General features: G+C 42.2%; 1 protein-coding gene across 3 annotated transcripts in view; it reads left to right on the top strand.

Moving 5' to 3' along the window:
* The window catches only part of syne1a (spectrin repeat containing, nuclear envelope 1a), a 144,832-nt gene that overhangs the window by 112,073 nt on the left and 9,272 nt on the right, over positions 1-23,487 (top strand). For all 3 annotated transcript variants that reach the window (XM_067572353.1, XM_067572352.1, XM_067572351.1), the window contains 40 exons: positions 980-1,171; positions 2,068-2,199; positions 2,375-2,475; positions 2,622-2,772; positions 3,009-3,137; positions 3,276-3,449; positions 3,663-3,878; positions 4,007-4,108; positions 4,230-4,349; positions 4,452-4,652; positions 4,744-4,917; positions 5,069-5,200; positions 5,368-5,564; positions 5,797-5,929; positions 6,065-6,247; positions 6,332-6,481; positions 6,608-6,784; positions 6,887-7,042; positions 7,127-7,282; positions 7,376-7,546; positions 7,787-7,920; positions 8,009-8,213; positions 9,300-9,482; positions 9,589-9,735; positions 9,843-9,997; positions 10,564-10,711; positions 10,841-10,935; positions 11,241-11,475; positions 11,970-12,164; positions 13,579-13,704; positions 15,003-15,158; positions 15,878-16,036; positions 16,596-16,762; positions 19,955-20,117; positions 20,797-20,984; positions 21,126-21,276; positions 21,831-22,013; positions 22,176-22,313; positions 22,622-22,813; positions 23,122-23,440. In XM_067572353.1, coding sequence (XP_067428454.1) covers positions 980-1,171; positions 2,068-2,199; positions 2,375-2,475; positions 2,622-2,772; positions 3,009-3,137; positions 3,276-3,449; positions 3,663-3,878; positions 4,007-4,108; positions 4,230-4,349; positions 4,452-4,652; positions 4,744-4,917; positions 5,069-5,200; positions 5,368-5,564; positions 5,797-5,929; positions 6,065-6,247; positions 6,332-6,481; positions 6,608-6,784; positions 6,887-7,042; positions 7,127-7,282; positions 7,376-7,546; positions 7,787-7,920; positions 8,009-8,213; positions 9,300-9,482; positions 9,589-9,735; positions 9,843-9,997; positions 10,564-10,711; positions 10,841-10,935; positions 11,241-11,475; positions 11,970-12,164; positions 13,579-13,704; positions 15,003-15,158; positions 15,878-16,036; positions 16,596-16,762; positions 19,955-20,117; positions 20,797-20,984; positions 21,126-21,276; positions 21,831-22,013; positions 22,176-22,313; positions 22,622-22,813; positions 23,122-23,440 — 6,586 coding nt within the window. The remainder of the gene's footprint in view (positions 1-979; positions 1,172-2,067; positions 2,200-2,374; positions 2,476-2,621; positions 2,773-3,008; positions 3,138-3,275; positions 3,450-3,662; positions 3,879-4,006; positions 4,109-4,229; positions 4,350-4,451; positions 4,653-4,743; positions 4,918-5,068; positions 5,201-5,367; positions 5,565-5,796; positions 5,930-6,064; positions 6,248-6,331; positions 6,482-6,607; positions 6,785-6,886; positions 7,043-7,126; positions 7,283-7,375; positions 7,547-7,786; positions 7,921-8,008; positions 8,214-9,299; positions 9,483-9,588; positions 9,736-9,842; positions 9,998-10,563; positions 10,712-10,840; positions 10,936-11,240; positions 11,476-11,969; positions 12,165-13,578; positions 13,705-15,002; positions 15,159-15,877; positions 16,037-16,595; positions 16,763-19,954; positions 20,118-20,796; positions 20,985-21,125; positions 21,277-21,830; positions 22,014-22,175; positions 22,314-22,621; positions 22,814-23,121; positions 23,441-23,487) is intronic.

Raw genomic sequence — 23,487 nt, 5'->3', positions numbered from 1 at the left:
GTTAGAGAAAGGATGTGAGGTTAGAGAGATGAAGTGAAAAATTGTGATGCGAGAAAGAGTTGGCGGAACTCAGACAAAGTAGGAACTGTAAAAGAAGAGGAATGAAAAGAGAAGGAAGGGTATCCTACATACATAGTCCTATATAACAAACTCCACCTGTCTTGTAGTTGTGTCAGTTAAAACATAAAAACCTTGGCTAAAACAGAAGAAGGTACATTTTTGAATTTGAGTTAGAATACCCTAAGGAGCTCCAACTTCCCACTGAATGACGCAGCAACAACTCTGAATAGAAGGAAAAGAGTTATATGGAGGCACTCTGTATTGTTGGGGAAAATTCTCTGCCAAGGGCCCTTGTATCTGCGTGTGAAAGAAGGGGATACAACCCTAATCCCCACCTCTTTCCACTTATTTGCAAATGTTAGCACTTTTTACAGACAATGTGAACATGGAGAGGGAGGGTCCCTTTTACTGAGACTGAGAGGAATGGTTTAAAAAGAATTTGAAGGGAAACAGAGAGTAGGCTTTTCAAAGAGAATGAGAATCGAAGAAATAACAAGTAGAGCTAAGGGAGATAAGAAGAGGCAGAAACAGCATGCTGTTGAAGGAGTGCTAAAGGTGTATTGTGCATACTTTAAAAAACTAAAAGAGATTTACTGGAGCCAATTACAGCTCTTTGAAGTTAAGAAAATACAGTCTTTTTGGATAATTTTGTGTTCATTGTTATCAAGGAACGAAAATAATACTTATTTCTTTTGGCTAAGGCATACCCATGAAATGTAGGTTCTACTTCTTTCCTTTTCAGTGACTTGTAGGCAGGTTACTGTAAAGACTTGTGATTCTGAGATGGTTACTACACCTTTAAATTTCAGGTGGTGGTTAATTTATAACCAACTTTAGACTAAAGTAAAAATCTGTGTTAAAAACCTTACTGTTATTTTATAAAACATCTGAGTGTACCGTTGTGTTCTTGCCTTTCCAGAACATGCTGTTTGAGATCGAGCAGAAGGTGTCATATCTGTCAGAGCTGTCCGTCCACAGCGAGAGCTTGCTGTTGGAGGGCCGGGCCGAGACCAAGGGAGAGGCAGAGCAACTCACCCTCAAACTGCGCTCCCTCAAAGACAGCCTGCTGGAGCTGCAGCAGATGCTGCAGGACAAACAGGTTGACATACAGGTGAGACAAGAGGATGCCTAGTACCAAAGTCATGTGTGGATGTTTTCCTCACCATTTATGTGTTGTCTCTCCACAGTCCCACATGTTTTTCCATTTCCCTGCCTGTGTGCCATTTCTGTTGTGCTGTGCTGCATTATGTTGCATTGAGCAGCAGCATCAATGGCAGTATTGTGCAAATACTAAAGGTCGTGTCATGCTCCTTCATAAAAGTCCACTGTTTTCCATTATGGAACAACAAGAGCTTGTGTGTCTCACAATGGGCCTCAGACACCAGACAAAAGGATGCTACCTCATCACATGCTAATGCTAAATGTACTGCATCAGGTGTGTTTCTGATGACACAGCATTTTGACTTTGTTGCTTCTCTGGTTTACGTCTCATTTGGAGGAAAAACAACTCAATTTTCTTCTGAAACTTCTGAATGTCCACTTAAAATAATTTCCTCAAAAAGGCAGCCTCTTCAATTAGCCACTAAATCACTCTACGACACATAGAGGCTACAACAGCTTTCTTTGTCTTAACCAATTAGAAAAACTGGTAGCAATGATCAATGTTATTTTGCAGTACTTGCACAATTAATTTAATGCTTCAAAATACAGATTTATTCTAGGAGAGTTTACATCTCAGATGGACTTCAGTTAAAACTGGCATCATGAATTAGATGTCACTTAAGTTTATATGTGTTTACAGTAGCTATAATTCACAATCTCACTTTATCATCCCTTTTTCAATCTGTTTCTGTTAGATTTGTTATTTAATTAGTTAATTAGGTGTTTAAGCCTTATTTTTCTTTTGGACATTCAAATTTCACTTATTAAACATGATTGCAGCAACTGTTCGACCACATTGTTGCAAAGTCACGACTTACTCCTTGCATCCCTCTGTCATTTTCTCAGGGTTCGTTGCAGGAGCAGGATGACAGTGAGCCAGACTCATCTCTGTCCCAGAGTCCTAATGTCCAGGATTGGCTCTCCCAGGCTCGCTCAACACGCACACAGCAACATCATGACAATCTGCTTCGACAGAGGGTAAGAGGAGGCTGTACTTAAGACTGTTTATATTTAATAGGCCTGTGTTCAGCCTATTTCAAACACTATTTTGACTGCCTGATGTGTTGTCATCCAGTTTGATTAGGTTAGTGTCATTGGGCAGAACAAGTCAGTTCTTGGAAGTTAATTGAAATTAATTTCCTATATTTTCTAGGAGCTGCAGGAGCAAGTAGCTGAACAGAGGAGGCTGCTCAAGTCTGTAGCCAGTGTCGGGGAAGAGTTACTCAGCCAACAGACTACACCCAATGGAGACAGGTACCTTTTCTCCTCTCTTTATTCTTTATTATTGTCTATTGTCACACATTAAGCCTGTAAGAATGATTTTTTTTTTGTGATTTGATTTGTCCTTCTGGGGACAGATATCAGATCCCATTGATAACACCCTCCTTTCCCTCCCACAGTGAGGTGTCAGTCCCGGGTGGAGTGTTGCTGGAGACAGACAGCCTGTCCCCTCTAGACCACCTGCGACAGCGCTGGGAAAACCTGAATAAAGATCAGAGTACAAAGCTGCAGCTCTCCCTCAACTCCCTGGAACAGGACCAGCTTAGCCCGGTAAACATGCCATACAGTATATGAAGATTTATGATCATCTGCATTAAATATACTTCTTAACATGGGAGGTTTTGTGAAATATATTTTGTATTTAATTTGACCTCCAGGAATGACCCATCAAGCTAAATTTATTTTATGTGCAAAATATTTTAGTCACTACAACTTATTCTGGTCTCAATTCCTTAAAATTGATGAATTGGTTCATATGTCATCTCTAATGTCACTCTTGTGTGCAGGTCCTCCACCGGTCCCGTCTGTCCAGTCCCAGTATGGTGTTTAGAGGCGAGCCTGCCAGCCAGGACTCTCACTCTCCCAGTGCTTTGTTTGAAGTCTGCAGCCAGACTCTGGACAGAATCACCCAAGAGGTAAAGCAGTCATTTTCTAACCCATTTTAATCTCTTTACTTTTGGCTGTTTCTTTGAGATGCCTTTAATCAGGAACAAAAACATTGTTACTGACAACTTTTGATGTAATGAGTAAATATTCTTTGTTCTTCTTTGCAGGTGTCAGGTGGTGACAGTAAGCTGGCAGTGTCTTTGGCAGGGGCGACAGTCCAGCAAGACCTGTATGCTGCAGTTTCAGCAGCCTCCTCCTGGTTGGATGCTGCTGAGAATCAGCTGCTCTCTGGTCCTGTGCTGCTGTCTGAGGACACAGAAACACAACTCACCAATCTAGAGGTGAGATAGAATAAATACTCTAATCAGTTGTGTTCACTCATACAGAAATAGAATACTTTTCATATGAATCACAGTATGGTATAAACTAAAAGAACTTGTATTGTAGTAACACTGCTAACAGAGGTTGCTATAGACACAATATGTTGATGTAAGCAGACAACACAATAAATACTCCACTGGAGCTGCATTGCTGACTGTAACTCCTCTCTCCAGGTCCTGAATAAACAGCTGAAAGAGATGACCAGGGAGGTAAACCAGTGCAGAGACCTGCTGGGCAGAGGAGCGGGCCGGCTGTGTGGAGGAGAGGAGCGAGCCCTGATGGAGGACACATTGGAGGGCCTGCAGGAGAGGATGGGGCTGCTGGACTCTACCCTGGAACAGCACTGTGACAGCATGAGAGACAGGCTGCAAGAGCACTCAACCTTCCAGGTACCAACTATTAGACCTTCAGTTTAACTCTGACTAAACTTGTGGTGTGATGTATTTAGTTACCAATTTGATTGTCTGCCTGACTAACATCTGTTACTCTTTAACACTGTTTTTGCTGTCCTGGCCAGAATGAACTAAGAATGCTGTTCACAGCTTTGAGTGAAAGTAAACACCAGTTGCTACAGAAGATGGCTGGAACTGTGGACAGACCTGCATCCAAACAGATAGAGGTATGATACCAACCAACAGCTGATACACAAAAGATACAAAATAAAGCCATCTCAGCGATATAGCAAATAGGAAGTAGCTTCTGAAAAGATATTTCCATTGAATACGTTGCGTCTTTTGTAGACATTATCAGAGGTCGAGGACAGTCTGAAGGAGTTTGAGCAGAGAGTGACTGAGCTGAAGACCAGAGGAGAGGGACTCCAGTCTGACCAAATCTCCAACCAGGAACTACTCAAACTACAGGTGATATTAAACTCTTAACTCATTAACTCATTAACTCTCCAAGAGTCATGAGCTACCAGAGTTTAAACGTTTACTGACTGACATGTCGATGGTTCTGTGTAGGATGCATATGAGGAGCTTGTGCTGATGGTGGGCTCCAGACGTAGCAGCCTGAACCACGGCTTGTCTCTCAAGGCTCAGTATGAAGCTGCACTTCATGACCTGACAGACCTGGTGGACACCGCTCAAGACAAGATGGCTGCCGACCAGAAGATGACAGTAGCCTCGGTCATAGAGGTCCAGATGTCACTGGACAAACACAAAGTAAGGAGTGGTGGTGGAATTATTTTTATCTCTTTATCTTTTATCTCTCTTCTCTAATGTTGTGTTTCAAACATGTTCTCTTTTACTCCAGGAGTTCTTCCAGGGTCTGGAATGCCATATGATCCTCACCCAGACATTTTATAGTAAAGTGTCTGGTCTGGTAGCACAGAGGGAAAGCCAGGCCCTGGAGGAGACAATGGCCTTAGCCCACAGTGTGCTGAAACAGGCCCACAGGAGGGGAGTGGAGCTGGAGGGCATACTGGAGGTGGGAATGAGTGAATAATAGAAGGATGGGGAAAAGGAGCAACTGATATATAGCAGATAACAAAGTCGATGACAATACACAAATATCAAATAAAGCAACATGTGGGACTACAATAAATAACAGACTCTATCCTGTCTCCTGTCTTGGCCAGTCATGGAGCAGGCTTGTGGAAGACTACCAGGCTCTGTGTCGACAGCTGGAGTCTGTGGAGTGTAGCATCCCCACTGTGGGTCTGGTGGAGGAGACAGAAGAGAGGCTTATTGAAAGGATTAGTCTCTATCAGGTAAGGGACAATGTACAGACTGCACACACCTACAGTATATCTGCAAATATATGCAACCATACAATATCAGAATGCCATCCGACTCACCCTGAAAGCTGCGGTTGTGCATGCTTGTTTGAATATCATATTTTAACTCTTTTCCATCTGTTCTCCCCTCGATCCTCTAGCGTCTGAAGGCCAGCCTGACTGAGCATCAGCCCCAGTTGTACCAGGTCCTGGAGGAGGGCAAGAGGCTTCTTCTGTCTGTCGGCTGTTCAGATTTGGAGAACCAGCTGACCCAGCTAGGAGAACACTGGCTCTCCTCCACCACCAAGGTCAACAAGGAGTTACACCGCCTCGACTCCACGCTCAAACACTGGAGCAGGTCAGGCTCTGGCAGTAGACTGAGTTTCTTTTGTTTTCCAGTCGGTTTTTATTCTTTAGAAACTACAAAATTGTGTCAGGTATCAAATCTGAAATCAGTTACATACTGTAGGTCTTTGAGATAGACAGATTTTCTTGGTTTTTAATTATCTTTGGGACTCATGCAGGCTGAATATAGTTAAAAGTATATCTTAAATTGTTAATATGTTACCCTCTGTGTATGTAAATCCCAGGTACCAGAGTGAGTCAGCAGAGTTGAGTCACTGGTTGCAGTCAGCTCTGGACAGGCTGGAGTTTTGGACAACCCAGTCTGTGACTGTGCCTCAGGAGCTGGAGACTGTCAGAGACCACCTTTATGCCTTTCTGGTTTGTTAAGTTATTAAATCAGCATCAAATATGTACCACAGAACTAATAATAATGTCTATACACAATATTCAGATTGGTTTAATCAATGTATGATAAAATTACAACTTTTTTTTTGTCACTGCTGCTTCTGATAGGAGTTTTCCAAAGAGGTGGATGCTAAGTCATCTTTGCGTTCATCTGTGCTGAGCACAGGCAACCAGCTTCTACGTTTAAAAAGAGTAGATACAGCTGGTCTGAGGACAGCGCTGGGCCACATCGATACTCAGTGGGCTGAGCTGCTGACTCGTATTCCCGTAGTACAAGAGAAGCTACACCAGGTCTGAGAACAGCACAGACATTGTAGATGAATAGTGTATTTTGGCTTTTTGTACCATTGTAACCCCTCTGCTCGCGTCCCTTAGTTGCAGATGGAGAAGCTGGCATCACGACACGCTATTCTAGAGCTAATGAGCTGGATCTCTCTCATGGAGAACATCATCAATGAAGACCAGGACAAGATTATGGAAGCTGTAGGCTCAGAGGTGGTCCAGAACTTCTTGCAGAAATATAAGGTACAAAACAGTTTTTTTTCTGTTAACACACAAAGACTTCAGTAGTTGTACCATTCTGGTCAAGCTCAGAAGGGTCAATTCCCTCTTCCTAATCAAGTCGTATTTTGTGTCATCTGTATTTCACAGGGTTTCCGCATCGATCTGACGTGTAAGCAGTTGACTGTGGACTTTGTTAATCAGTCAGTGCTGCAGATCAGCAGTCAGGATGTGGAGGGAAAGCGCAGTGATAAAACAGACTTTGCTGAGAAGCTGGGAGCCATGAACAGACGATGGCAGATACTGCAGGGACTCATCACTGAAAAGGTAATGTTTAGTCAACATTTACATTTAAAATGTTTTCTTCTCGTATTCTTACTTTGCAGTTTCTGAGTTGTGAAACATTTCTGAATTGTGTTCGTATTTTAGATTCAGCTTTTGGAAGGACTTTTGGAAGGTTGGTTAGAGCATGAAAATGGAGTCCAGGCCTTGAAAACCTGGCTCACACTACAGGAGGAGAAACTGAAGAAGAGACACAGGATAGAGGATGTAGCATCGGTGCAGAATGCACTTAAAGACTGTCAGGTAGGAGTACAGCACGGCCATGAATACCACACACATAGTTTTTATAAATGTTTTATTTCCTAAAGTAAATTGTTGTTCTAACAGGAGTTGGAGGAATTAGTGAAGGAAAAAGAGAAGGATCTAGAGAAAGCAGAGGAACGAGGAAACGCACTCATTCAGGATAAGAAAGGAGGAGCCTGCTCTGTTGTCAAGGAGACCCTTAAAGGACTGAACCAGTCCTGGGCTAATTTGGATCATATGGTGAGCATCTCTGATACTTTTTTTCAGAATCCCTTATGAAACTCTTTTATTATGCTCTAAAACACTTAATTTGTCACCCTTACTTCCTATCAGATAAGTCAGATGAAGGTGAGCCTGCGGTCAGTGCTGGAGCAATGGACACTGTACAGACGAGCTGCGGAGGAGATTAACGGTTACCTGATGGAGGGGAGGTACTCTGTGTCCAGGCTGCACCTCCTTAACGGGTCTCTAGAGGCAGTAAAGCAGCAGGTGGAGAGTCTGGAGGTGAGGAGTGCAGAAACTAGGCAGCCCTCTTGATTTTGACAAAGTGGCACATCCTGAAAAATCTATTTATGGTGCAGAACTGATGCAACAATTGTTGAACATTATTGTGGAACGTAACATCTGCACAGTGTTCAAAAGACACGTTAATCAGTTTTCCATGAGATTTGTCTGCCAACAGTGTATGTTGAGTAATATGTTTATCTAAATACTGAAAATGAAATGTAATCATTTTCCTCTCAGAACCTGCAGGAGGAGATGGATAAGCAGGAGAGCAGTCTGAGGAAGTTTGGCTCCGTAACACACCAGCTACTGACAGAGTGCCATCCATCTGTGGCTGAAACACTCAACAGAGCCCTCCGGGACGTCAACATTAGGTAGCTGGGATAAAACAATTTTTGAAAAATGTGTCCCTGACATTGCAGCCGTAATCCTTAACATCATGTCTCTCCTGCTCTGTTGTAGGTGGAACCGTCTACTAGAGCAGATCTCAGAGCAGTTAAGGAGCAGTAAGGCCTTGCTGGGCTTGTGGCAGCGCTACAAGACGTTATACGGCCAGTGTGTGACAGCAGTCCAGAAACAGGAGGAACGTGCTGATCGCCTGCTGAAGAGCGCCACTGACAGGGAGATTACAGAGGAGGAGAGCAGCGTCTGGATAAAGGACTGCAATGTGAGTAGAGATGTAATGTAGGCCTCCAGTATATGATTGAGTCAGCGTTTTTAGTCGATGGGTCAAAGTTAGCGCTTTAATCCACTTTCTTTTATAGTTTTTGGTTTAATGTTAGTTCATAAATAAATCCAACATTTTTTGTGGTTTGAAATCCGCATTTTTGATTAGAGCGTGGCAGAATACTGAAATTCCCGGTGCGCTGTCAGTCTCATTTGGTTTGTAAGGAATTGTGAATAAGCTCAGAAACAGCTTGTCAGCTCACTATACGGATTCACAAAGCCTCTATCCCCTCTGCAGAATACCAAACTGCACCCTGTCCTTTTGTCTGCTTGAATGTGGATTCACAGCACAATCTAACAAAAGCCTTTTGAGAGGGAGACTGCAAAGGGAAAGACAGGCCCCTGATTTACACTACAGGGGTCCCCCGGTGTCACGCTGGGCTTGTAGAGCTGTGCTGGGTGATGTCTAGAGACATGCTGTCCTAATACTGTAAGCAAGCGGTTATTTTGACCAAGGATCACTGATGGAAACAGTTTTGTTGTGAACTGTTTTCTTTTTATTTGAATATACTAAGGCAACATACAAATAATGTAGCCATGGCTGTCCAGTTAAACAGTTGTAACAAAGGATAATAATAAACAGATTAATAATGAATAATACAAAAGCAAATAAGTGCAAATAAATCAAATTAAAACACAGATATATAAATTAAAAGTGCTTGATAGAAAAGCAAAACTCAGTAAATTGAACCAGAATGTCAGGGTATACCTTGATGTACATAATTTGTTTTTAAGACTTTTTCCATCTTTGTTGCTTACCAAAACCCACAGGACACACAACTCTTGTTTCACTCATCCTAAAACACTTACAAACAATAGAAACCCTCTCAACATCCATTGGATAAACACCAAAATATTAACAAAATGTGTCTTGCTTCTCCTAAATTATGACGTTTTGGATATGATGAGTTTTCTTTCTGTGTCTTTGCATTGAATATGCAGTCCTGTTCTCTGTGTGCCATTAGTGTCGATAGCATAGATTCAGTGATTCTCTTCCTAACCTGCCACTCTGACATTACTGTTGCAGGAGTGCCTTGGTGATCAGGATTCGGTGCAGCAGTCCCTCCAGCAGCTGCAGGCTTTAGGGGAACAGCTGAAGAACCAAGTTGACGCCTCCTCCTCTGCAGCCCTCCAGTCAGACCACCTGTCACTCACACATCGCCTAGCAACACTAGAGCACGCCCTCCACAGGCAGCAGGAAGTACTACAGGTAGAGTCAGGAGAGCATGGCCAGAATGACGTACAATCTATCACTTGAACACTGTGCTCTCTGTTATTTGTTGTTTTTCTCACTCTGATTATCTGGCTGTTTCTAGTCTGGATCTTCGGCCTGTGAGGGTTTCAGAGAGCAATTGGAAACACTAATTCATCAGGCTGAGGAGGCTGAGGAGGTGCTGAAGGAGTCTGACCTGGTTGGCTCACCAGAGCTCAGTGTGATTCAGACGCGTATGGAAAAACTCAAGGTACAAAAAAACGCTGCTTCCAGTTCTTTGTAATCAAACGTTCTCCCTCTTGACCGTGTTTGGTCCTGAGATGTTCCTGCTAACAGTGTCTGATAATGTGTTCTCAGGTTCATCTGTTGAAGCTCAGTAGTCTGTCTCCAGACTTGGAGCGTGTTAATGAGTTGGTGTACAGACTACCAGTCAGTGACAGAGATGTTAAACGCCTGCAGAGCCTCAACAGAGCCTGGGCCACTCACTCTGCTCACCTCACTGAGAGGTTCAGGTACCCAAACACATTACATGTGATCATAGTCCTAATTTTTATGAGGTTTTACACACAATAAGTCATTATAATGTATAAAAAACTACAAAAAAAATGATCAGAGGAAGTTTTGTTCTTTACAAAAAGTCATAAAGCTCATAGTTAGAAATGTAAGTGAGTAATCAGTAAAAGTCCTTATGTTTTTAGCTTTACAATAAGCCATTAGTGAATTCTAAAACATTTTTAACATGATGATCTACAGCTTTTATTCAGGGTAGTAGGAGTAGTTATAGATGGTCAAACAGTTCCTGTGGCGCTTATGTATTAATAAAGAGGTTGTTAAAAAGACAAAGCAAGCTACACTGGCTTTGTAGAATGTATATGCAGAAGTATCCTTCACTTAAATAAGGACTTACAACCTAGCAACTCTCAAATTCCTTTAATTTTATAAAGGTTTATGACTGATCAGTAAAACATAAAAAATATGTATAAATGATTAATAAAGTCATAAAAGTTAATAGTAAAGTTCATCTCGTGTGTTCCTGTTGGTGGTGTTCCTACTGTTGACTTCTTCTGTCCCTCTCCAGTAAACTGCAGGCGGTGCTGCTCCAGCATCAGACCTTCCTCCAGAAGTGTGAAGCCTGGATGGACTTCCTGTCTCAGACTGAACAGAAGCTGGCTGCTGAGATCTCAGGCAACTACCAGAGTCTGCTGGAGCAGCAGAGAGACCACGAGGTCAGAGAGACAGTGTTTGTAAATGGTTGCTTGTGTGCTTTTAATGTGAGTGAATGATGTGTACTAAAGGTTGTTGTTGAGTGTGTACAGTGTTGATAATGATGTATTTATGTGTTTGTACACTTGCAGTTGTTCCAGGCAGAGATGTTCAGCAGACAGCAGATTCTTTACTCTATTATCAGCGATGGGCATCATATGCTGGACCAAGGACATGTGGACGACAGGTAAAGACAGACAATCTTATTTCACATTTTTACCTATTTGATGGAAATATGTATCCAGTTGTGAGCAACATATGTGCTCAACATGTAAACCATCAGACATTTGAACCATGTTTGGTTTCATACAGAGGCTTATTAAGATAGTAGATCTGCAGTTAGATTTGTTTATTCTAGTCTTCTGCATGTGAGAGTATCTGTGGATAGTGGACATGAATAGTATTGTGTGGACAGTTTTTATGTGCTGAGATAAATACCAGTTTGTTGCGCAATTTTTTATTTTTCTATTCTGACTTTTGTCCCACTAACAGAGATGATTTCAGTGTGAAGCTGGCCTTGTTGAGCAATCAGTGGCAGGGCGTAGTGAGGCGGGCCCAGCAGCGTAGAGGCATTATTGATAGTCTGGTCCGCCAGTGGCAGAACTACCGGGAGATGGCAGAGAAGTTGCTACGATGGCTACAGGAAGTGACCCGTGACCCGGATGTACATCAGCCAGGAGAACCAGTCGCTCTTCAGCAGGCCAGAAACCTGTTAGATCAGATACAGGTAGGTTACAAAACAATGGAGGAAGTTTTACTGAACTTATTCAAATTTCTTATCTCCATTGAAATTAGTTTATCTAAAATATTTATGATTTTATTATCTCTGTCAGTCACAATTCTCTTAATATTTAGGGTAATAGCAGGTGGATTAGGTTGGGGATGATTTCAGCCACTGATACTCCTACTCAGTCCCTGAAGTAATTATTTTTTCATAAAACTTATTAGAATAGTTTGTATTTTTTATTAGATGACTGAAAGAGGACCTTGAGCTCATTTAAATAGTTGCTCATCCATTGAAATCTACCATATGCATCTTCACAAACATATACCCTATTTCAAACTACTCCTGCTTGTTTTCACTCTGTAATTAAACACTTAATTAACCAAAGCAAATCAAACCCCCCCCCTGCTAACAAACCCTCACTCCATCTCCAACCTTAGACTCCTTTAGTTAACCTGTACCCCCTCTGTCCACTGTCCCTGTCTATAATCCTGCAGCTGAGGGAGCGAGTGCTCCAGAGGCAGCAGGGAGGCTACATCCTGACAGTGGAGGCAGGGAGGAGCCTGCTGCTATCAGCTGACACCAGGGCAGAGTCCACGCTACAGACAGAGCTGATGGAGATTCAGGAGAGGTGGAGGCACGCCCACCACCGCCTGGACCAGCAGAGGAGGGAGCTACACGGCTTACTCAAGGTCAGTCTGAACTACACCTGGAAAAATAGTGAAGCTTCATTCCTTCTTCTTTTGTGGCTTGTTGCTCTCTTTATGGCAACTTAACATACAGACTGCATCGACTTTAAGTTTCAGTTTACCCTAATTGTTTCCATTCACTGTTCCTATGCTGATTGTCTTGCAACTTTAGAAAAGTTTATTTTTTTTAAATATAATTACTGTATAATGGCAATTTTTGAGGATAAAAAGATCAAAGAGTGCAGTATTATGGGACATACTTTGCTACTGGGTTGAATCTGTGTTGCAAGCTAAACTAGGAGCTGTGTCTTACTGTGCTGCAGAGTTACGGTGCTGTGAAGGGTGCTGAAGGGCATTGGCCCACCTGAACCCTTAATTAGCCTGCCTAGTTGTACATGCAGAGCAGTGAAACCAGGTTATCATGTGAATTATGCAGCATTGCACCTCAAGTTCTGTCAATAAGTAAAGGACAAAGGTAGAGCACATTCGCCTCTGTTGTCAGATAAATTACTAAGCATCATATAAACGTGTGCAAGCAAATCTGCACACACCTTCATGCTTGGACAGTAAAAAAAGACACACATGTTCAGAGATAAAGGACCAGCCCAGGGAAAACATCTACATAAACACACACACATGCAGGCTGTGGACACTGTGCAGTGAGCTGTAATGATTTACAGCTTGCATGGTAGATTTCACAGGCTGTGATAGCGTCCTGTGTTGAATGGGGAACAGAGTGACGCAGTTTATGAGATGCATCCGGGAATTTTTTTTGTCGAAGTTGGTTCTCCCTTCCTCCTGACCTTATTCTCCTATGATCTTAGTTACTCTCTCTCTCTCTGTCCTCCTTTGTTTGCACTTAAGAGGACAGCTACTGTAGCTATTCTAGTCCAGCCCCGGGTGCTCTTTCACCATGACTCTTGCTTCAGGTATGCTATTTTTCTGCAGCATTTCTTACCAAATATTACCCTGCTCCAACCTGAACTGGACTCTTATTCAGATTCTAAAAATAGCTGTAATCCGCGCCCTTTGGAGCAGAACCTCCCTCTTTTGTTATGAAGCTGTGTTAATTCTCTTCTTTGGTGGTTGGGCTTGTGCTGTGTCACTCTGTCTCATGGTATTGCATTTAGAGTGCAGAGCTAAGTGGGCTATCTACAGCATGATGATTGATGTGGTCTGACTGCAGCCTCGGTAGATATGTGGATGTGCGTGCGTGTGTAATAATGTGTGTCAGGTTATGATTGTGTATTCTGTAGCTTACTCATACCGATGCTGCAGCAATAGCAGATTCTCTGAGTCTGAAAAGATCTGCAATCTGTGTGGGTTTGAGTGTGTGTGTGTGTGTGTGTGTGTGTGTGTGTGTGTGTGTGTGTGTGTGTGTATTTTCTGCTCTAATTCTTGTTGTTTGTGTGTATAGAACTGGGAGCGATGTGAGAAGGGCATAGACGCGTCACTGGAGAAGCTGAGGGCCTTTAAGAGGAAGCTGTCTGTGTCACTGCCCGACCACCACGAGGAGCTACACTCAGAGCAAATCAGATGCAAGGTGAGGAGAATATAACACACACACACACATATTTTCTTAGATATTTTTTTGCATCAATACATATACTCCTCACTTAATATCCCACTGTCGTTTCCTCTTGTATACATTATGTACAGATGCTTGTTCTCTCTTTTTCCACACACTCATGCACACACAGACAGACAGACTTGTCCTCATTCAACCCCCTTAATCTGGCTGCAGGGACAAACAGATAAACAGTAGCAATGAAAAAAAAACTTTATCTCTCAGCTGCTGTCTCATTGTGTGACCTTGTTTGTTCGGTTTTCAGACTACTAGTTATATAACACTTTCTCCTGTGGAGGAATCACATTTCTGGTGTTTATCTAATTGAAAAAAAATTTTTATATATATAATTTGTGGTACCTCATATGTGTTTTTTTTTCCTGTTAATTTGGTTAAAAAAAAAAAGAGCCTGTCCTTGTAAAGATTTAACAGTGTAGTTCAGGCAGAAATGATGCTGGAATGAACAAATGAGGATGCTCACATCATCCTTGTTTGCTTCCACAGTAATCAACTCTGATTTGTGAGAGAATTCACATTATACTCACTTGCGGTTTGTGTTAACCGCTGGACACTGTACGTAGCCATGTTTCATGCATGACACATCATCAGCTCCTCAGGGAGAAGGAGGTTGCTGTGAGTGTAGCAGCACATAGTTAGCATCAGCTGAGGAGAGAGAGGGGGTGGGGTGAGAGAGAAAGAAAGAGAGAGAGAGAGAGAGAGTGTGTGTGCGTATGAGAGTGAGCGAGAGAAAGCATCCCTGCTTGCAGTGGGGGTGTATATATAAATGTGTGTGCGTGCATGTGTGTGCTGCCTTTTGTGCGTGTTGCGCAATGGAGACATTCTCCGGGTCCACAAATGATTACACCGCAGCAAAACCATCACAGTGACAGAGGAGGAGGGGATGCAAGGTTGGATGCCTCTGTTACCTTATCCTGCCTTTAACCTTCAATGTAGCTGCTATATTTTCATTGAATGCAACATTTCTCTCTTATTTTTATGCTATTTACAGAAAACCAGTATGGGATCTTTGCATTTAGAATAAATCTTTTTTTTCTTTTTTTAAATATTCATGTCAGTTTGCATTTTTTCTTTTCCTCATTTTAATTTCTAAGGGTGCAGCAGCTGCAGTTGAGCAAGATGTGCTTTTGATTTTCCTGCTCTGTTTGACTGTGTCTGTGGTTGTAGGAGGAGAAGTGACTCTTTACACTGATATTAAAGTATCTTTGTATTTATTCATATTTCATATTTACTCTTGTCATGTCATGTGGATACAGGAGTTGGAGAGCAGCGTGGAGGGCTGGACCGATGACCTCACTTCCTTGTTCGTGCTGAGGGATTCCTTGGAGGGCGTGGTGAGCTCAGATGACATCACTGTCCTACAGGAACGCCTCCAGCTGCTACAACGCCAGTGGGAGGAGGTCTGCCACCAGGTAGATGCACACAGCACCCACATGCCTGTGATTTTTTTTACTTTGGTGCTTGAAAAAGCCAGTGTTACTTTGTTTCCCCAATATATATGGTTTTGTTCTGTGTATTCTAAGACTAATATTTAATTTTATTACATTCTAGAGTATATCCTCACTTTAAGGCACGCAGTGGATTTAATTTAACTGTCTTTTGCCTTTTACATAACCCAGATAGTTGAAGCAAACACAGGACAGGTGAAGTAATCCATGTTAAAAAATGTTGGCTAGAGCACTGTGTATATTCTTATACACTACTGATCCTTGCTGAAGATAGTCAGTGCTAACAGCTGCAGTACATTTGACAGAGTTAGAGCTCAGCTGTTACTAATTTTCCACATCAACGGCTAACACAGGCGTCACAGGACAAACAGTGTTATTCAGTTGTGTGTTATTGTCAGGGGCTGTTTGGATAAGACTGAAAGGAGAGTCAAAGCATTAAATAATGAGTCTGTGATACATTATATTTTTACATTTTATGTCTTCATTTTATCTTTCGCCAGTTCTCTTTTCATTCAATTACTGCCAAATTCTGTCACATCTTTGTCATGTTTTAACTATTTTTTTCTCCTCGTCCCTCTGCTTTCCTTTTCTCCTTCTTTCTCTCTCTTACTCCCCCGCCCCCCCCTTCCTTTTTCCTTTCTGTCCCAACAATACCCCTCTGCCGCCCACTCTTGTCCCCTCAGCTTTCTCTACGCAGGCAGCAGGTGTGTGAGAAGTTGAATGAGTGGGCGGTGTTCAATGAGAAGAACAAGGAGCTGTGTGAGTGGCTCACACAGATGGAGAGCAAGGTCTCTCAGAATGGAGACATCAGCATTGAAGAGATGATTGAAAAGCTGCGCAAGGTGATTTCAGCACACATCTTATCAACACAAAATATGCCTGAAATGCACATAAGTAGAAATGAATGAACAAAAAAAGTGCTTGAGTTGAGTTTGGATTGTTTTGACTTTCCAGGTCTTGACTGATCGATGTATTTGCCCATGTACTGTATTTACTGCACAAATAACACCTAGAAGTTTATTTTATTTTAGCAATATAATCAGAGTAAGCAATTAACCTAAGATTATTGTAGCTTGTAGACACTTACTGTACTGTTTAATAGGTTTTTTTTTCATAAGTGCCCATATGTTTAGATTTAAAAAAAAGAACAAAAAACAATGTCTAGCTTTCTGATTAAGAGTTAGAAAAATTCAAGTTAAGAGTTTCTTGTTATTAGACTGCCTGATTAAAACTTTTTTAAGTATCATTTGAATGCATTGCTCTGGAAATAACACTACGATAACTTTTGATGGGCTAATTCAGTCTCATCTACACAGTTGTATGCGCACACACACACACAAACACAAACTTTACACCACAATCACACCTCTGTGTTAACCTGCTTGGTGTCTTCTCCCTCAGGATTACCAGGAGGAGATCAGTGTGGCCCAGGAGAACAAGCAGCAGCTGCAGGTTATGGGTGAGCGGCTGGCCAGGTCCAGCCAAGACAGCAAGGCGGCCGAGATCCAACACAAACTCAGCAAAGTCAGCGAGCGCTGGCAACACCTGCTGGATCTCATCGCTGCCAGGTGGGTGTACAAGACTCTTAAAACCATGTGGAGAGTGTCGCTTGATGGCAGAGATTGTGTGGTTTCTGTCAGGGGTAAGAGAAAACTGGCAAACTGGAAAAAGGGAGGAACCAATTTAAATCAATATCAAATATTACTTGTACAGCACATTGTTTCCTAAAGTGTATCAAAATGATGGTTCAGGGTCATAAATAAAGTCACTAATTGCACAAATCATAGAAAATATGATTTGGATGGATATAAGATCAGAAGTGATGTTTAAAAGGTGCAAACATGTGCATTTAAGCGTTTATACACATTGTCTGCCTTCAGTTTGTTCTCCGATGAATGATGGTAACCATGACTTTAAAAACTAGCACTGAGAAATCGGTCTCATACACAGGCAGATGACATCAAATTTTTATTCTTCTCAATGAAATCAGTGATTTCTCTTTACTCCACACAGTGCATCACTCCTCCTTGTGGAGAAAGGTTTAAGTTAGCAGAGGCACGTCTTGGCCTGGGTTTGTTCCAGTGTTGTCCCTCATGACACTCCAGGACATGATGAATTTATTTTCCCACAATTCTTCTGAGGCATTTCCTGAGTTCCCTGCAGGTGTCAGAGGGGCTTCCACTCAGTTGAGCTGCAAACTAAGCAAAGAGGTTCACATTCCTCATCCCTCCTCTTTTGTGTCTTTCTGCCTTTTTGGCACTCTGGCCCCTCATGCTTACCAGTTTTCTGTCGGGTCAATCCAAAATACTTTGAAATTGCTTCAGACTAGTCAGCAACATGAGTCATTCTCATTTTTACTTTGATTTAATATGAAAAAGATCTTTTTTTTGTGGAAAATTTAAACAACATATTTCTGTTTTGAATTGAGTGAGCTGATCCAAACATTGACTCCTAGCAACACAACTTTCTCATCCCACCCTTCCCCTTGAGCTGTCCGGCTGTCGCCCGCTGGGACTGTCCTGGAGGAGGGAGGAAGGGGAGGACAGACCTCATACAAACAGCTGCACTCCTTTTGTTTTTTATATCCGTCCATAACTAAAAAAAAACAACAGGACAGACGGTTTGTAGCTGAAAGAGAGAGCGGAAAACGTTGCCTTTTTATCTTGTGGATTAATTTATCGACAACTTCTGGATTTTTTTTCAGCTGAAACAAGGATTGATTATTCTCCTGCAAACATATTTTATCCAGAAGACTTTCCTTCTTGCTGTGCACTATCATCAAAGTTTACCAACATGCATGGAACTGGCAACCTTTTCTTCTGTTGACACTCCCTCTGTGTGTATTTTGTTCATGATATTGTGATGCAGGCCAGCTCTGCAGCACATGCCTCTGACTGTAAGTCTCCTTTTAGAAACAGCAGTACTTGTCACTCTCAGGCAGTCACAATCTCTCACATACACACACACACACACACACACACACATATCCACTCACGCCTGTTTGGGGTTCTCTTTTTTTAACCTTGAAGAGCAACAGTTGATAAGTCACAGTTGTGCCACCCTTCCACTACCTTCTGGCCCCTCCCCCCTATCCACAGACAGAGTTTAGAGAAAGTCCCATGTGGAGCACGCAGACGAAAGAGAAGAGTGTTTTTACTTCGACACAGAAACGCTTCCTGCCGTTATAACGTTGTCCTTGGGAATTTCGCGCCCCCATGGTTTTGGATTTAGGGACGGATAATATGGCAGGATGCCCAAGCGAGGATCTGCCAGAGTGCGACTGCGATGTCAACAGGCAGGAAAAATTTGAGAATTTATGTTGGAGCGGTTAAGACAACACAACAAAGATCTGCAGTCTTAAATAACAGCTAACTAGCCTCATGTACCTACAGTACAAAGTTAATTTTTCTAATGCACTTTCATGAATATGTTATGTTGTGTTTGCAGAATCAAGATTAAGAGTATTTAAAGTATCTCTACTTTACTTTTAGAGGGCTGTGTCTTTTTTCTGCAAGATTTATTTAATGTATTTTGTTTTAGCTTCATGGTTGAACGCAGATCTGGTTTAACTAGTATGTAAAATATACTTTTTAGTGTTGTTTTAACCAGTCAGGTCACACAGGACAGTACAATAAGTTCCAGACACTTGAGACAATTGCAGAAGTGTTTAGTTAGACAGTAGCATCATTTTCTGATTGACAGTGTGACCAACCTGATGCAGTGAAGCGCTGCAGCCTTGTACAACAAGTTGAACAAACACTTATAAATATGATTTATTTGTAGTTTCTATTCGATCAAGGACTGCTGCGTGCATTGGCTCGCGAGTGAAGCTATATAGTCTTATTGTTAATCTACTGTATCCTTCAGTATGTTGCATTGTGAGATACTGAACAGCAGGTTTAGGAATTTTGAGAGTAGCTGATAAATAGCACAACAGAGCTGCAGGATAGCAAGTGAAAGTAGAGCTGCTAGATGTATCTGTTGTTATCAGATTTGAATAAATGGCCACCACCGTCTTTATTTATCAAGTCCGTTTGGTGAGACAGTGAGAGTTGCATTGCTTTGCAGGGTGAGGCGTTAAATGTTGGACAAACGTTTGTAAGAGTTGGCCACCATGGATAATCTAAACATGTTTCACATTGTGCAGATTACAGTGGTAAGGGGTTTTAAATGTCAGGCTTTCGCAGATCCAGAATGGTTTCCAGTTGTTGTGCAGGGTTCAAGTGAGGTTTCATCACTTCTATCTATACAAAGCTTAAAAATATCTGCTCAGATCAGAGATAATCTCATACTCATATTACTCTTCTGCTTTGTTTTAGCAGAACATGTTTTTGTTATTTTGTGTCCACAAGGTGAATAGTAACAGAGTCTTCACACCCTTTTTTTCTTCAATTACTCTCCCATTACACAAGAACCACATCCAACGTTGCACTGTGTCCAATCTGTGGTTCCTTATAGTGAATTAAAGCATTTTCCTTGTTTACATGTTTTTTTACCTGCAAAAATCAAGAAACTTACACTTTGCTGAAGATGTTTTGTTTGATGCTTCTATGAATTTCCACATGTTCCCAAGCTTTTAAAACTGAGGGATTTACCGGATACATTTACAGTATGTTTTATTGTATGTCGTTACATTGACTGAGCAACGTGTGCAAGAATCTATCAGCATATTTTCCCTTTGCCAGACTGTCTCCCTGTCTGTTTACAGCTGTCACATGTATGACTCTCTCTCTCTCTCTCTGACCCTGTTTTTCTACCAGGGTGAAGAAGCTGAGGGAGACCCTGGTGGCTGTGCAGCAGTTGGATAAAAACATGAGCAGCCTGCGTTCGTGGCTGGCTCACATCGAGACTGAGTTGTCCAGGCCCATCGTCTATGATACGTGTGACGACCAGGAGATCCAGAGGAAACTCAACCAGCAGCAGGCAAGTGGGACAATCAGAAAACTTTACTTATTAGAGGAATAAAATATTGTAAAGCAAATTATCTTCAGCTAAATAATACTGTTACTTATCTTTGCAGCTGATACAGTGAAAATAAACAAATATAACAACCAAGAAAACAAACACATCTGTGGTGTTAATATCCCATTTTATACACATACTGTATGCACTTGCAGTTTCACAAACTCCTGCAAAGACACAACGTGCATGCACACATACATGGAAAAAAAATGAATGTAAACAGTTAGGGGAAACGAACATAACTCACAGTATGATTCAAACAGAGTTGGTGGAAAAGGAGTGACATTGAAGCACATGAGGAAATCATAGCATGACTCATGCATACATCTGTTTGCTGTTTGTTTATAGCTACTGTAGTCTACAGTCAGTATCAGTATCCTTCTTGCTCTCAACATGCCGTTCTAAATCTAGACTGGATTCTAAGACCCCACTGACCTCTTTACTCTCCAGACCTAGTTAACACAGACTGACTGGCTTCTTACTGTGTGCTTTTGGGGTGCATTTGTTGAATTGTTTTATTGTGCAAAAAGAGCATGCATTTCAACATCAACTGTTTTCAGACAAGCACATAATACTACACATATAATCTTTAAGTGCTGCAAAAATCTAGTTACTATTTCTACTATTGCACAATGTTCAGGAGCTGCAGAGGGACATAGAGAAGCACAGCACAGGTGTGGCGTCTGTGTTGAACCTGTGTGAAGTCCTCCTCCACGACTGTGACGCCTGCTCCACAGAGACGGAGTGTGACTCCATCCAGCAGGCCACCAGGGGGCTGGACAGACGCTGGAGAAACATCTGCGCCATGTCCATGGAGAGGAGGCTCAAGTCAGTGCCTCTTGGATTAATTCTGTCTTATATATGATATTCACATGCAAACATGATCTGAGATGAGGCCCCATCAGCCAGTTCTGAACACACACCAGTTGATGACATGAATTCCCTCATATCTGAATCTTTTCTGTGCAGGATTGAGGAGACATGGAGGTTGTGGCAGAAGTTTCTGGATGATTACTCCAGATTTGAGGAGTGGTTGAAGACTTCAGAGAGGACAGCAGCTCTGCCTAACTCCTCTGGAGTTCTCTACACCGTCGCAAAAGAGGAGCTCAAGAAGTTTGAGGTTTGTTTACTTCAGATTTATTAGCAAAAAGAGAAAGTAAAATACAGCCGAAAGTGTGTCACTTACAAGAATATACAGAGCCAATGCATGTCTAGTTTTACACGTAATGTATTAATATGTGCACACGTTGATGTTTTTAAAGTTTTCTGTCACATGTTAAATTTCTCCATGTTGGCAAAAAGAAGTACAGACAGACACAGTCACTGCAGGGTAGAGGAAACAGAAAGAGAAAAAAAGTGTCTCATGTTACTCAAACTTGTCTGCGCTGGTCTGTTCAGCTGCTGCAGTCCATCACTCTGCACGTGCACATTCCTGCTGGCTGTCTGGTCTGGGCCATTGCCATGTGCCCTATTTGTGCCTGATTGGAAAGTTCATTTGAGTTAAACATAGAATTTCTCAACACATTTCAGTACTGCATTTCAGTCGTTGTTAACTGTTTTTTTTATGCATGCATGTAAAAAATAATAATATATTGCATGTATATTTCCAAGTAAATATGTCCTTTTTTACAGCTATAATTTGTGTGTTTATGGATATGTGTGTTTTTGTCACAGGCCTTCCAGCGTCAGGTGCAGGAGTGTCTGACTCAGCTGGAGCTGATCAACAAGCAGTACCGTCGTCTGGCCCGCGAGAACCGCACCGACTCCTCCTGCCGACTCAGAGAAATGGTGCATGATGGGAACAGGCGATGGGATAACCTGCAGAAGAGGGTGGCCGCCATCCTACGCAGACTCAAGGTAACATCACATGTGCACAGTGTTGACTTAATGACTCTGAGGTTTGCCAGTAGTTGTTCAATTCAATGCATTTGGGTCTAATGTAAATACTTCAATTAACTTAAAAAGATAAAGAAACACAGTGCAGTTAAGTATATTTGTGTCTGATCTCTGTTCATGCAGCACTTCATCAGCCAGAGGGAGGAGTTTGAGACGGCACGAGACAGCATCCTGGTGTGGTTGACTGAGATGGACCTCCAGCTGACAAACATCGAGCATTTCTCTGAGTGTGACGTACAGGCCAAGATAAAACAGCTCAAGGTACGAAGGAGGAACACACTGTCTGAATATTGAATATTGAATTAAGTTTGGTGAGACCAGCATGATAAATAACACAACCGAGGTGTGAAATGAAGACTCAATGTTTCAACACAAAACCTTCACTGTAAATTTACAATTTTAAGGTCTTACATCAAGTTTGGCTAAACTGTGACAGGAAATATTTTGAACATTTTATTAGATACATGATTAGTTGATTACTCAGAAGATAGATTATCCAAAAATCAAAATTATTGTTAGATGCAGCCCTCCTGTGCTCTGACCTCTGCGGTGTGTGTGTGTTTGCTCAGGCGTTCCAGCAGGAGATCTACCTGAACACGGGGAAGATTGAGCTGGTGTTCCGGCAGGGTGAAGCTCTGATCGAGAAGAGTGAACCTCTGGACGCAGCTGTAATCGAAGAGGAGCTGGAGGAACTGCAGAGATACTGCCAGGAGGTCTTTGGACGAGTTGACAGATACTACAAGAAACTCACACGTCTGCCCGTGAGTTACACAGACTCACAGTAAACACATTCACACAATTCACACAACAGCTGTCTCTCCTTCACCATCTGTGACATGCTGACAACATGTCCGACATAGTTTATCGCTGACAGCTGACAAGGAACAGAGTTTATTAGAATGTAAACAGTCAGTACAACACACATGCTCACTTTAAAGTATCTGCACTGTTAAACTTTTCATTTCTACTCTGCTTCTTAAATGGATTTGTACTTTAGTTTGAAATTCAGTAACTTTTACTCTGCTTGCTCTCCGCCATTTTCTAACATTTTTCTGTCTCTCTCTCCCAGCTGGCTGACGATGAGCTCGATGGTTCAGACAGAGAGTTAGAAATGGAGGAAGGTGGCGACCTCTCTGAGCTGCAGTGGGGCGACTCTTCTCTGCCGCGGACATCCAGTCGTCAAGCGTCGGGTACGGCCGCTCTCATCCGGGCAGACCGCTCGGGCCGGGACACGCCGGCCAGCGTGGACTCCATCCCGTTGGAGTGGGACCATGACTATGACCTGAGCAGAGATCTGGAGAGCCCTGGAGGACGGGGCCACGGGGAAAGGAGCCGAGGGCAAGAGGAGGAGGATGAGTATCTGAGGACAGCTGCCACGGTGCTGTCAGGTTGGTCTGATTTTTCTAATGTCTTAATATATCATTCTATATTTAAA

The sequence above is a fragment of the Thunnus thynnus genome, chromosome 18 (genome assembly GCF_963924715.1).
Source record: "Thunnus thynnus chromosome 18, fThuThy2.1, whole genome shotgun sequence".
Classification (NCBI taxonomy): Eukaryota; Metazoa; Chordata; class Actinopteri; order Scombriformes; family Scombridae; genus Thunnus; species Thunnus thynnus.
This window is presented reverse-complemented; position numbering and strand designations above follow the sequence as displayed.